This window comes from Talpa occidentalis, unplaced genomic scaffold, assembly GCF_014898055.3.
Source record: "Talpa occidentalis isolate TD23 unplaced genomic scaffold, MPIMG_talOcc4v2.1 talOcc4.9, whole genome shotgun sequence".
Classification (NCBI taxonomy): Eukaryota; Metazoa; Chordata; class Mammalia; order Eulipotyphla; family Talpidae; genus Talpa; species Talpa occidentalis.
This window is the reverse complement of record NW_023605305.1, coordinates 7,862,660-7,877,132: the sequence shown is the minus strand read 5'-3', so window position 1 is coordinate 7,877,132 and position 14,473 is coordinate 7,862,660. Positions and strand designations below refer to the sequence as shown.

General features: G+C 45.5%; 1 protein-coding gene across 1 annotated transcript in view; it reads right to left on the bottom strand.

Annotated features, from left to right (window-relative positions):
• FHAD1 (forkhead associated phosphopeptide binding domain 1) overlaps positions 1-14,473 on the bottom strand; it is a 98,591-nt gene that overhangs the window by 71,100 nt on the left and 13,018 nt on the right. The window contains 3 exon segments of the mRNA XM_054691201.1: positions 582-691; positions 6,141-6,408; positions 11,950-12,156. Coding sequence (XP_054547176.1) covers positions 582-691; positions 6,141-6,408; positions 11,950-12,156 — 585 coding nt within the window.

Below are 14,473 nucleotides of genomic sequence, written 5' to 3'. Positions count from 1 at the left end.
GGCAAGCAAGCTGCTGTTGCACGGCTGCTTTCAGGGTAATTTTCAGGTTGTGCAACCAATGGGCCCCTCCCCAGGACTCCTCAAAATTACCCGTTTTGTGTCCCATTTCTGTTTCACTCTCCAAACCTCTTTGGTACTTCAACAAGCTTTTCTTGGCTCCTTTCTCTCTGGCCTCAGTGTCCACTTCTCACTGTTAGCACTTCTTACTGTTAGCACATTTCCCCATCGCCCGGGGCTGTCCCAGCAGTTGCTGTGCGGGAGTTAGAAGCCCCGGGTGGGAAGTTAACTAGACCTGTGCTTGAATTCCAGCCCTGCCCCCCACACCACTGGGCTTTTGTTTCCTCAACTGTAGAACGTAGAAGAGGGTGATAAAATCTGTGTTGATGATGGTGAAGATTAAACAAGTGAATTGAATGTCAAGTGTGCGGGACATGGTCAGGCACACAGTAGGTCCTTACTACTTTGTGGTTGTAGGTGTTATCTGGGATAAAATAAGCAGTTACCAAACTTCTGGTTGAATGCCCTGCCAGTGGCAGGTCCCTCTTGCTGCTGTAGCTCTGTCCTGCCCCAAGACCCCTCACCTTTTCGTGCTGGCCCAGGTCCTGTTCCATATAAATCTCCCTGGGAATTCCTGCTCCAGGAATTTCCTCAGTCACTGATGGTTCCGACAGGTCCATGGCATTGGCCCACACTAACACATGAGATCAACAGACAGCACAGAGGAGATGGTGAGTTTTCCTGGGGCCTTGAGAACATTTCAGATTAACCTGCACATTCATTTCCCCTGAGATTTGCCTTTTATGTAATTAAAAAGTTACGCAGTGGGCTATATCCACAGAAAGGCAGTGAAAACACTCCAGATGTACTGAAAAGGGGAAGTCACCTCATTCCTCTTCCTAGTGTTAGCTGATTCACCATGAGGGGTCTCTTTCTAGACTTTTTCTGTGCCATGTAAGAGCTTGGGTGAGATCTACATGTACTTAGACCACAGCTGACATTAGGCTGCAGCCCTGGCTACTAGTGTGATGCTTACTTGGTAACTGAAGTGACAGAAGCCAAAGGTTAGGAATACAGCCAGGTCTCCTGAGAAGACATCCCTTCCTCTCTGACTTTTCCTCTGACACTAAACCTTGCAGGATCTAGGTTTAGTTAAAACACATCCACCCACACCCATATGTATCTGCACATGCATACACCTCTTCTTAACAGTGACGTTCAGCCTGGAGGAGGGTCAGAGAAAAGACTCAGGAAAACAAAGGCAAAAGAGCTGATGGCCATGGGCTGGTTATTCATTCTAAGTCTCAGTTTCCAGATATATAGCTTAGGGACACTAATAGTCTCTGTATGGAGGGCTGTTACTGAACACTACATGAAATAATGAAGAGCAGGGGTTGGCAGATTATGGCCCTAGGGCCAAACCTGGCCCTCTGCTTGTTTTTGTAAATAAAGTTTTATTGGATCACGGCTCCAGTCATTTATTTACATTTATTTGTGGATGTATTCCAGCTACAAAGGCAGAGTTGACTAGTTGCCAGAGAGAACCTAATATCCACTGTGTCTAAATATTTACTGTCTGGCTCTACCACAAAATATTGTTGGTCCCTGATGTAGAACACTGAGCACTAAATGTTCGCACGTTTTATTATTGTATCTTAAAAAAAAAAAAAAAAACAGAAAGGAATTTATATTATAGAGATTTTTCTCCAGCTTTTCACTTGATAATATATAAAATATACCTTCCAATGTCTGTAGCTATACTGTATGTTTTTTTTAGCAGTCTATTGTACAAGATTGTCAAAGTGTATTTAACTAAGATCTACTTGATAGGCATTTAAGTTTCCCTGATTTTTTTTCTAGTTACCCTCAATATTACCAGAACTGTTTATATGATTTTCAGGGGTTCTGGCATTGTTTTATTTGGAGGTTCCATTGTACATCACATCAAACATACCACATCTCATTCACATCAACACTGAATACTTTTTTTTTTGGGTGTAGAAACTTTTGAAGGTGATTTCTATAATTCTGCTTTTGAGATGACTTGGCGAAGTGCTGTATTTTTAATTTTCAACTGATTATGATATCTGGGCAAAGGTTATGCATCCTTGTCTTCCTACAAGTGAGAAATTGAGCCAATTGTCTTCAAAGGTAATGAAACATTAATGACCATTAACCTTAATAATGAATGAAGTCACATTGTCACATTTACAAACACTTATTACATCGTGCCTTCTTTCTGATTTTGCATTTTTAAAAATGTAGTTTGGAGCCATGATTTTTCCTTCAGGTCCCAAACGTGTCTGTGGCTCCCAGGACCACTGGTGGACATAGCCAGTGGCCTTGGTCTTGGGGAAGGCACAGCTCTGCTTGTTGATCACCAGCCGGAGGGACTCCCAACCACCTCGCTGTCTATGCACCAGAACAGGCTGGGATCACAGGAGAGTTCTAAGTGTGCATTTCAATGGGTTGGATTTCCTAGTTGTTTCTCAAAGGCAACAAAAACAACCAATCCAACACAATTCTTCCCAAGAGGAAACAAGTAAATTCCCTCAGTTATGCCCAAGTCATTTACCACCTGTGCTGGTAGACACATCCAAAGTCAGACACCACATTTTCTTTATCCATTCATCCACTGATGGGCACTTAGGTTGTTTCTATATCTTAGCAATTGTAATGCTGCAAAGGACATGGGGGTGCACTTCTTTGTTGACTTAATTTTTTTTGTTCAGAAAACCTTCATTTAGTTCAGTCCCTTCCCTCCGTCCGTTGTGTTCTGAGAGCTGGGTCTTAACTGACTACTGCAGAGTTGTCTAATAGAAAAATAACGCATGCTATGTAATACAATTTAGAATTTCCTAGTAGTCACATTAAAAAGGTAAAGAGATGAAATTAACTTTAATAACATTTTATATAACACAATGCATTAAAATATTATCACTTCAATATGTAGTCAGGACCAAAACTGAGATATTTTACATTCTTTCTCTTTTAGGTACCAAGTCTTTGAACAGGCTTATTTTATATGTGTGATGCATCTCAATTTGGAAGCTCAATTTTCAATGGAAAGACTTGATCCATATTTAGATTTCATAAAAGCTTATAGTTGAAAAAGGAGAATCACATTTCTAAGATGTTCCAAGCCTGTTTAAAACCTTCTGATAACTGAATCAAATGTTGGTTTTTCAATTTTAATGAATGAAAATGAAGCATCTAGTTCCTTGGTCATGTTTCAGGTGCTTACACATGGCTGGTGGCCATGGTACCAGAAACACAGGACTGGAACCCTTCCCTGGTTCTCCTTTACCAACTACATCCTTTCCTGCCAAGACATGTAACTGGATATAAAAAAATGAATAGGTGAGAAGTGAGATTTTAAAAAATAACCTTTAAAATAAATATAAAAAAGGGAAGCATCTTAATTCAATTTTTTGCTGTTATATTTATATAATGATATCAAACAGTATTAAGTCAAAGTATTATTATGAAAGAAAAGAGCCACCTAATTAAAAAATATCCAGTTTACTAGGAAGATGTCACAATTCCAAACATGCAGGGGCCTAATAACCCCACCTCAAAATAAACAAAGCAAAAATTACCAAATTGTAAGGTGGAATGGAAATCTTATCATTATCATGAAACATTTTAATATTCTTCTCTCCATAATTGATAGATCAAGCTCATCAAAAATGTAATTGAAGATGGGGAAGATTTGAATAGCTCAACCAGACTGATCTTATAGACAAACGTAAAGTCCAGCATTAATGATGCATGAACAGCATCTAATTTTAAACATCCATATATGCAGTAAGTTTACTGGAGTGGAAGGTGTTTGCGATATATTGTTGAATATTAAAAAGTAGGTTACTGAGGGCCTCCCCGGTGGCACAGCGGGTTGAGTGCAGCGCTGTGAAGCTGTCTGCAGTCTCTGCAGCACAGGTTTGATTCCTGGCCTGCTGGGGAGATAACCCACATGGCACGGCAGACCTCTCCTGTCCCGCCCGCTGCTCCCCTCAGCAGTGGATTTCAGTCAATCTGCCTGTTCTGCTTCCTGCTCTGTCTCTGGTGAATCCTCTAAACCTCCCGTGCCTCTGGCCTGTACCCCAGCTCTTATATAAAAATAAACAAATCTTTAAAAACAACAACAACAAAAAGTAGATTACTGATGTTAGGGTGAAATGATTCTATCATTGGGAAAAATATAGTACATCAGCATATTTTAAGGAGTCACCCGACATGTTTTCTGTTGTCAACAATCCTTCCTCCTGTAAGTTCTTGCCGTTAAGACTTGGCCTGGGCCCTGAGTTTTTATTGCCCATGGAAGGAGGAGGGTGACAACAAAGCATAGAAGGGCAGTTTCCTCTCTCCTCCTGGAAAGGTCTGTGTATGAGGAACTGAGGTTTCTCACCAACAGTCATGAGCCTGTGCCATCTTGGAAGTGGATTCTCCAGCCTTCAGATGACCACAGCTCAGAGAGCCCTGAGCCACTGTCACCCTTCTAAGCTGCTGCCAAATTCCTCACCCACAGACACTGCATGAAACAATACATTTCCTTTTGTTGGTTTGTTTTGCTTTAGGATGAGCTTAGGGATAATTTGTTATGCGCTAATTGATAACTGATACATACTGCGTGTTACTTTTACATCAAAAGACAAATACTATCACCCTGTTGTTTGGATGCTGAAATATTTGGAAGACTGCAGATAGGTGTGATTTATTTTGAAATGCATCATAAATAAGACGGAGTCATGAATGAATACGAGGATGGCTAGACAGGTAGATATGCCCTCAAGAGTATAGCAGCCTCCCTGGTGGCACAAGGGGTTAAGCACAGCACTGTGAAGCTATCCGCAGCCTCTGCAGCACGAGTTTGATCCCCGGCTGGCCAGGGAGCTACCCACATGGTGCAGCAGACCTCTCCTGTCTCCCCGCTGTTCCCCTCAGCAGTGTATTTGAGTAGAGCCACCTGTTCTGCTCCCCACTCTGTCTCTAGTGAGTCCTCTCACTCCCAGCTCCTCTGGCCTGTACCCCAGCTATTGTATGCATAAATAATTTTTTTTTTTAAAAAGAGTGTAGCAGCAACATATTAATGGCAGAATTAGGTGTGGGGTTCTCTGCAAAATTTTTTGTTTTACTGCATACTTAAAAGTATACAGTAATATTCCATTTATATGGTAATAGTCCATTTATATGGAAATGTTGGGGGAAAATGACTGAATTTCTTAACTTGAGGGAGTGATGACATGAGGGTTCTTTTATTGATGATGCTCATGAGAGTGACAACATCGGGTTTCACGGACTCCTCCGTTTGTGGTTATGATGGTTCTCTCAGTGGTGGAGGGAGGTGATGGTGTGAGTGTTCCTGATGAGACCCGGGGAGGGTGTGGAGTGTTTGAGAGAGTTGGGGACTCAGCAGGGCCTGGGGCTGGGACACCGAGGCCAGAGAATAGGGCCTCTGACATGAGGAGACCCAGGAGCCACGCCGGGGGCTGAGACACGTGGCAACTCCGCAGGGAGGCTGACGAGCCCAAGAGGACAGAGACAGACGGGAAATCTCCCCAAATGCCATCAGGGCTCCAAGGGGGAGAAGCAGAGGGAAGAAAACCCTGAGGCTGTGTGTGGTCCAACTGACCAGGCTGGAGTGACAGTCACTGAGAAAACCAGCCTTAAATTTGACTGGAAACATTAGATTGGACACCCTTGCATCTGTCGCCTCTGGCGGCAATTCTCCCCAATAGGCCTCAGTTTCTTCCCACCTGGAAAATGGTAATATAACAGTTACACACCTCCTGGGGCTGTTGTGGACAACGGAGGTTCAGCTGCAGATATTTCTGCACATCTGAGACAAAGTGTGCACATTTAAACCCTGGTACACACTCCTGTCTGTGTGCACACTCACACTCACACACGCACTTCCCCAGGGGTGCGGGCTGTGCACAGGGGCTGGAGGGACCGGCACCAAGGAGTCAACAGGGGCGCTCAGGTGGCAGCTGAGCTCTCCTTTCTTACTTTCTGTTTATCCCTGTCCCTCCCAGCACCCAACCATTGACGAGGTTGATTTTAGAATCAGAGAAAATGAGCAAAATGCAAGACCCATTCTCATAACTCTTGCCCACCCCCCAGAACAGGGAAGCTGGGGGTACCTTGCTTGATGAAGGGAGCCCCTGGGGAGCTGTCCATCACGAAGGAGAACATCCGCCCGCTGGTGCTCACCGGCCGCTGGTTCAGGCCAGGCGGGGCCATGGTGGGCCTAGGGAACCCCTGGGACCAGCTCCTCTGCACGGGTGTTGGCCGGGCACCCTGATGGAAGGGCATCTGTGGTGGTGAGGATGACTCCTTTGGCCGCTGAGTGGCTCGAGGCGGCTGTGGCCTTGACCAGAGAGTCGGGCCATGCATCCATGGGAAGGAGGCCTGCAGGGCAGACAAGAGGGTCAGGGGCGGTTACAATCAGCTGGGGCAGTTTCCATCCCCTTGTCCCATTTAGTTGCTGTTCCTAGGCCTCAGCTTTATAAGTCACTTCCCCCAGGAAGCCCTCCCAGACTTGCTCTAAGTTGGGGATGGTGTTCTCCACCCTGGGTCAGTTTGCACACCATCACACCACATTTTACTGGGTTTGCTTCATGCTGGGCAACCTGCCGAGAGATTCACAAGCATTGCCTCATTTAATACACCTGGTGCTCTGTGACGAGCAAGGCCTGGTGACTCTCGCTGGACTACAGACTTGGAAATGAGTTGTTGAGTCGGTCACATGTCACCTCTAAGAGGATCAGGCCTTCTTGCCCATCATGCTCACCACTGTATCCTCAGCAGCTAGAACAAACGGCTGGCACTGGCAGGGCAGGCCCTCACCTGCTGGGTGAAGAGCAAAAGGGCAGACTCTGGGCCCCGAGTCAGCTCTCAGACCCTGCGGTCTGCTCCTTCTATTCACATGTCAGACTCCCTGGCATTTAGCTTCCATTATCCCCAAAGTCAAGTGCTCTGAATGGCAGGGACCCTGATGGTCTCACTAGCCTTTGCTCACCCACATCCAGCACACCCAAGGCTTGGCAGGTGCTCTGTAAATATCTGTAGATGATGGCATCTTCTGACCCTGTGTGGGTCTGGTCTCAGTGGACAGCACATCGAAACCCGCCCAGCCATGGGGAGGCGCTGCTCAGAGGGGCTGGGCCTGGCTGTCTTGTTTTAAAGCTGTTTCTCCTGCTGCTTGGTGGCTAAACCGGTAACGGCCTGTAGGGGGAGGCCCTCCTTACTCCTGTTTTATAAATGAGGCGTGAGAGGTGAAGGGTGTCCCCAAGTTCAGGTAGATATAGAAAGGGAATGGGATCTGTTTTGAAAACTTCTCTTGTCTGTGTCTGGGTCTCCCTCACCAAGCCTCCTGCCCAACATCTTGGCAGAAAAAACCCAAACTTTTCAAATCTAAGTTTAAAGATTTGCTGCCTATGTTGGGGGACCTGTTCTTCAGGCTCACATTTGTCCAATCTCCGTCCACCCCTGTCCCAGAAACTTGCTGGTGACAAGGAAACAGGCAGGGGAAAAGCAAGCGTAAGAAAAAGACTGACAGTGCAGGTGTTAAAGTCAGAGCTATCAAGCTATCGCCAGCCACTGCAGCATGAGTTTGATCCCCAGCAGGCCAGGGAGCTACCCACATGGCGCAGCAGACCTCTCCTGTCTCCCCGATGCTCCCCTCAGCAGTGTATTTCAGTCAGTCTGCCAGTTCTGTTCCCCACTCTGTCTCTGGTGAATCCTTTCACCCACCCCCATACCTCTGGCCTGTATCCCAGTTCTTGTGTGCATAAATAAATAAATCTTAAAAAAAAAAAAAAGACTCACATTAAAAGCTAGGCTGGACTTCTGGGCTGGACATGTTAGAAAGTCCTTGGAGTTTGGGGGTCAAGGTCAGTTACCAAGTCTTTAGATATTCCAGTTTAAAAACATGTGCCAACATCTTCTTCCTTTCCCTCTTTCCTTTCTTATCCTCTTGCCATATGTTACAGAGTTGTTTTATGGCTTTATTTTTGAGGAAGCATATGTTATATTTCTGATTTCTTCCAAGTTTCCTTTAAAATAGCCGGTTGTCAGCCATCTGGATTCAGGGGACCACACCCTCTGATGTGTTTATGATAAGCTTGAACAATCACCGGTCAATGATTACCTCAAGAAATCATACATTATTTTTTTTTCATCTTGTCTACTTGTTCTTTGTGTTCTCTCCAATGTGTTTCTAACCCCATAAAGGGTGCAGGTTGAATGCGACAGGCCACCTGGATTCTGCCAGCGAGCCCCAGAGGCTGTGGCAGGGCGGGAGCCAGGGCTGGCCCTTGGAGAGCTTGTTGTGTGCCCTGCCCTCTGTGAGTTATACCAAGGCCGTGACAGCTGTGGGTCACCGTGGAGAGAAGCCACCAGGTGCCAGAGCCCATGCGGTGCCCTTCACATGTGTGACCCCATCACCAGAACAGTCTCAGGATGGGGGAAGCATTTTTACCCTCATTTTGTGAATTAAGAAACTGAAGCTCAGAGGGGTTAAGTGACTTGCCCAAGGTCCCACAGCCCGAAGTGGGGATGCTGTTTGATTCCAATGCTTGTGCTCTTGGAGTGTCTGGGTTATTAGAAGTCATGATTTATGCCTCCTTTCCATACTGGCAAAGGAATCTTAGGTGACTGGTTAGTGAAGAATAAGAAATTTTCTGAGTTAAAAAAAAATAAGAGAAATAGATGGTGTGAGAAACCACAGTACATCAGCCAATTGGAAAAGGGATTATTTAGGAGCCTGACAACTTGCTTAGAGAAATGTTATTAATATGTTATTAATATGCTGCACCTGGGAGGCAGCTCGAGGACCCCACCTGCATCCAGGTGGATCTATGCCCCGTTTGTGCTGCACTGGGGGTGCTGAGTCAGCAGTGCCCACTCATGAGAGCTGATCATTAAATATTCTGGAATTTTGTAAGCTGGCTGATAAACACAGCCATTCATAAAATTAAATTATAGAAGAAACTATATTTTATATTTTATAATCATCTCCGCACACTGGAGATGCTGCAGAACAACCCCCCACCCCGCCCCCATCTCTTTCCAGCCCTGCTTGGCGATGCTTCACTGTAGCCTGAAGTCAGTCATGAGGAGAATATTTATACCATAGAAATTGGGAGGCGCTATAAATCAGAACTTGTGGGTTTTTTTTTTTATTGTTTGTTTGTTTGCTGACTGTCTACACTTAAGAAGAAATGGAGAAAATGTTAGCAATACAGATTATAAAAAAGCACGTCTTGTCTGCAGTCATTACGTTGTGAGTAGCACCAAAAGTCGAGGCTTTCCAGGACTGAAAAACTATAATCTAATGCAGCAAAGAAATCACTTGGGTCGTTGATGAACACGTGCAGTTCCGATGCACACCTTGCTTAATTTGCTTTTGCCTTACTCATACCGGCAAACAAAAATATCCACCAATGTTCAGGCTGGGAACTCACTCGTTGGCCATTTGCAGTGGTAAACTCAATACCAATAAGGGATCATCCAAGCGCTTGTCCAGGCCGGTGACACTCCCTGTGAGTCAATGGGCCACGTGGAATTCGCAATACAGAGCATTATAGATTTTACTATTATTAATTATGGAGAATGTGATGTACACTCTCTGCATTGCTAAACTGTACACGACAAACTCACACTTTTCTTTCCCAGAGAAAAATACTGGTGAGCCTATCACTGGCTGTGCCCAGCACCAGCCCAGTACATTCTATCCTGTAGGTGTTGACTGAGCCAAGTGGTCAGCAGTCAGGGAATAAGTAAGAGGACCTTTGACTTACTCTAGGACTAGGGTGGGGAAAATGTTCAGAAACCTGGCACGTCTCACAGTAAGAACTAATCCCAAGTGGAAGGGCGGGGCATTCTTTTGGGAAGTGAGCCAGGGGCCAAGGGTAGGAGAGTCTGAACAATGAAATAGAAAACGCAGTATTGGCTTATCACCCGAAGGACACAGTGGATATACACTGGCCCATGCTGATGCAAACACCTGATCGAGTAAATAAACGGGGAAAAGAGACTCTCTTCCTTGCAGAAGGATCCACCCTCTGTGGCTATGCCCTCCTGCAGGCTCTGGGGCTAATGCCCACTGTCGCTGCCCCTCTCCCCTCTCCTTTGCTGGTGGGCTCCACACACACTTGCGTCCAAAGCAGAGAGCATGGAAAGTGAGAAACAGTGACTTTACAGTGGAGAAACTTGGCACACACAGCTTCCCGGAATGAGAAGCTAAGCTCCCCAAGGATACATGCGGCTATAGGGGATCCCTGTGTGGTTTGCTTTGCCCACAACTGCAGTCTAATCGGAGAAAAGCATCTGATAAACCAGGAAGGACATTCACCAGGCTACCAGGAGACACCCTAGACTGGAAATCACAGACATCAGCACTGGAGGCCAGCAGGGGCACCATTGGCCCCAGGGCAAAGCGCCTGCACCTCAACAGCTCCTGGACGGTTGCCAGCATTCAAAATGGGGTCATGATGCTAAGTCCCCAAGAAAGGATAAATTATGTTCAGAATTTGCAATGCCAGAAATCACATCGTGTATTCTAGAGCACAGACCGCCAGGTTAAATATTGCTATTAGGTCTTGGAGCTTAAAGAAGGTGACTTTGAGCTGTTCACAAAGTTGTTTATTTGGATTTTCACTAGTTTGGCTACTTTACAGTTTTTTCTTTCCTTTCAAGTTCTAATTAGCTTCCTGGTGAGTCCATAAAATAGGAAATAGAGTCTAATGAGAAACACCCAGTTTTGCACCCCAAATTAGGAGTCCTGGCCTGGAGTGATCTGCAGAGTGGTTCTGACTGGGGGAAGGGTGCCATCTTGAGAGACCTGGTTACTCCAGCCTCTGGGTCAGGAGCCCCTCCTCCTGCTGCCAGGCTCCTGCTGCATTCCAGGCACAAACAGGCTTTGATGTTGCTCCAAGCGGGATAAGGCAGTTGGGTAGCAACAGCAGAAAAAAACTGGCCCAGATTTTCACAGCTAAATGTGGATGGGGCATCCCAGCTGGGCAGCTTGAGGGAGCTCTAGACAAGAGGAGCCTAGATTTAGGCTGCTCTGGGCCCCCAACCCCAGGGTCCTGTCTGGATCCTCTCCATTGTATTTATTTATGCTCAGCCGCCTCCCGGAAAGGCCTGTAAGCCTCACAGGCTTTCGTCTATGCAGAGTGCTTGGCACTGGGGGGTTAGGACGCGCCTCTTCTGTCGGAACACAGGGAATGGATAGGAATTGTGTATTCGCCATCAATGAGCTGGACCATCAGCCTGCAGGGTCACTGCTGTCACCGGCCCTACCCTGTACATTATGAAATGGAGGTTCCGAGGTGTCTAATGGTTCATTTGAGAGCGCACTGCGCAAGCAGGTGGCAGATCTGGGATTCTGACCAAGTTTGGGTCCCTTACACCCTGTCCTGCCTCCCGGCCACTGTGTGTTCCCGTGATTGAGCAGACACCGGCATGTTTCGCGTTACATTTTGCTGAAACTGGGGCGGGACCTTAGGCCATGATCCCTGGGATGCTCTGATGGGGTAGAGTAACAGGTGCTGGGGCTGAGCATCCACTCAGGACGCACACACCGCTGAGGCGCCTGAGAGCTCCTCCCGGGCCCCAAAGCGAGGACTGGACAGCGCGCTGACCTGCCTACAAAGAAGCACCTGCTGTTTCCAGAAGCAAACACCTGTTGGGACAACGCTAAGGTTGCATGGCCTCCGCACCCTTCTGGCATGTAATTCCAAGGAATGCCCAGCAGATCTCCCGAGCAAGCGCGTCCCCCCGACCCCGCAGGTCCAGCCAGAGCTTGCGGGTGCCGAGTCCCCAGGCTGCAGCCAGTGCGCAGCAGCGCGCAACCATCACCCTGGCCAGTCTCCACCCCGCAGCCGCATCTGAGTCCCCCGCTGCACCCAAGTCCCCCAGAGCGCGGCCCCCCACTCCGGGACTCACCGAGGATGGGTTTTCCATGACCAGTTCATAAGCCAGCCCTCCAGACCCAAACTTCAGGACGTCTCCAGGTAACAGCTTCACAGCCACATTCTGAATGTGACACTCGTTGACGAAGGTGCCATTGCGGGAATTGAAGTCCTGGAGAACAAAGCTGCCCTCGGCCTCATTATATTCAATGAGCGCGTGATGGTTGTCGATGTCAGCAGACTGCAATGGAAGAGTTGGAGGGTCATGGCCAGGGAGCAGGAATAACGCTGGGGCTCCTGAGCTAGGTGTCACCCGCACTGCTGCCAGAATGCGGCACACGCCCTGCATCACCAGGTTGCGGATCAGAGATGCTAAGTGAGGCCACACACCTAGTGCTTGGTGGGGTTGAGATATGTGATTTGTCTGACTCTGGACCCCAACTAGGTGTCCAGAATGTTGGGGGGTGGGCAGAATCAGCACAGAGACAGAGGGAACTTGGGGGAGTCTGGATGGGGCATGAGTTTGGCCAGGGAACTGACCACTTTCTGCACCCCACATAGATAGGCTTTGGGTTGTCTTGAGTGGCAAGACTTAAAGCACAAAGGGTCCAGATAAACCAGAGAGGTCAGTTGCCAAGTGACAACTGTCCATTTTCTTGTAAGGAAAACACCAAATTTATGGCATAGGATGTGGGTCATTAAGGGGAGGTTCTGTAAGTGATTGCTGTTCACTCATTTGTTCTATTCATTTAAAAAATAACATGTTTTTCTTATTAATGAAAATGAGAACTTTAGAAAATGAGAGTGCAATATAAGTCTAACACAAGCAGAAGAAAAAAAAATTAGAAGAGAAATAACTGAAATAAAAAAAAGAGGAAATCAATAGAGAAGACCAATGAAGCCAAAGCTGGTTGTTTGGAAAGATCAATAAAACTGACAAGCCTCCAGCAGACTCATCAAGAAAAAAGAAAGAAGATACAAATTGCTAAAATCAGGAATGAAATACATGTCATCACCACTGCTCCCATAGACATTAAAAGGACAAATTATGAAGGGAACGTTATGAATAATTCTATGTCCACAAATTTGATAAGAGATTAAATGGATCAGTTTTGTAGAAGATATAATCTGCAAAAACTTGCACAATTAGATAATCTGAATAGGCCCACATCTACTAAAGGATTTGAATCAATAATTAATAATCTTCCAAAACGGAAAGTACCAGACACAGATGATTTTGTTAATGAATTCTATTGAACATTTAAAGAAGAAATTAAACCAGTTCCCTATAATCTCTTATAGAAACTAGAAGCAGAAGGAACATTTTGTAATTTATTCTATGAGGCCAACTTTTTTTAAAATTCTCAAACCAGACAAAGAAGGGAAACTGCAGCTCAATATCTCACATGAACATAGATGTAAATTCCTCAACAAAACATTAGCAAATAGAAACCATGTATAAAACGAATTACATGCCACAACCAAGTGAAACGTATTCCAGGTGTGCAAGGTTGGTTTTTTTTTTTTGAAAATTAATTAATGTAATTCATCGCATCAGTGGGCTAAAGAAGAAAAACCATACGATGATATCAATGAAGAAAGAGCACGTGACATAACCCAACACCCATTCATAATTTTAAAAAATCTTGGCAAATTAAGAATGGGGGGAGTTTTTTCAACCTTACAAAGTAGAAGTCCTAACACTACAAAAGTCCTAACACTAACATCATACTCAATAGTGAGAGCCAGAAACTTTCCTATTAAGATCAGAATAGGGCAAAGATGACTGTTTCATTTTCAACATTGTACTGGATGTTCTAGTTAATGCAACAAGAAAAGAAAAGGGAATGAAGGAAGAAATAAAACTGTCTTGACTGTCTGTGTAGAAAATCTCAAAGAATAAACCAAAGCAAAATAAAACCACTGGAACTAACAAGCAATTATAGCAAGGTTGCAAGATACAAAGTTAATATACGGTCAATTGCTTTCCTATGTATTCGCAATAAGCAACAGGAATGTGACATTAAAAACACAATATCGTGTACATTAGCACCCCTCCAAAGGTAAATAGTTATAAATCTAACAAAATATGCATAAGCTGCAGCTGAAGAAAACCACAAAATATTGACAAAAGAAATCAAAGAAGACTTAAACTAATAAAAAGACATAAGTACTCATTTATTTTAGACACACATTTGAAGCATTTTGATTGATAATTGCCCAAAACAGGAAACAAGCGAGCTGTCCTTTAAAAGGTGAATGAATAAACAAATTGTGATACATCCAAATAAAAAGAAATGAGTGGGGCCTCCCTGGTGGCACAAGGGATTAAGACACAGCTCTATGAAGCTATCCGCAGCCACTGCAGCACGAGTTTGATCCCCAGCCAGGGAGCAACACACATGGTGCAGCAGACCTCTCCTGACTCGTCCCCTGCTACCCTCAGCAGTGGATTTCAGTCAACCTGCCTGCTCTGCTCCCCACTCTGTCTCTGGTGAATCCTCTCACTCCTCACACCTCTGTTCTGTACCCCAGTTCTTGTATGCATAAATAATCTT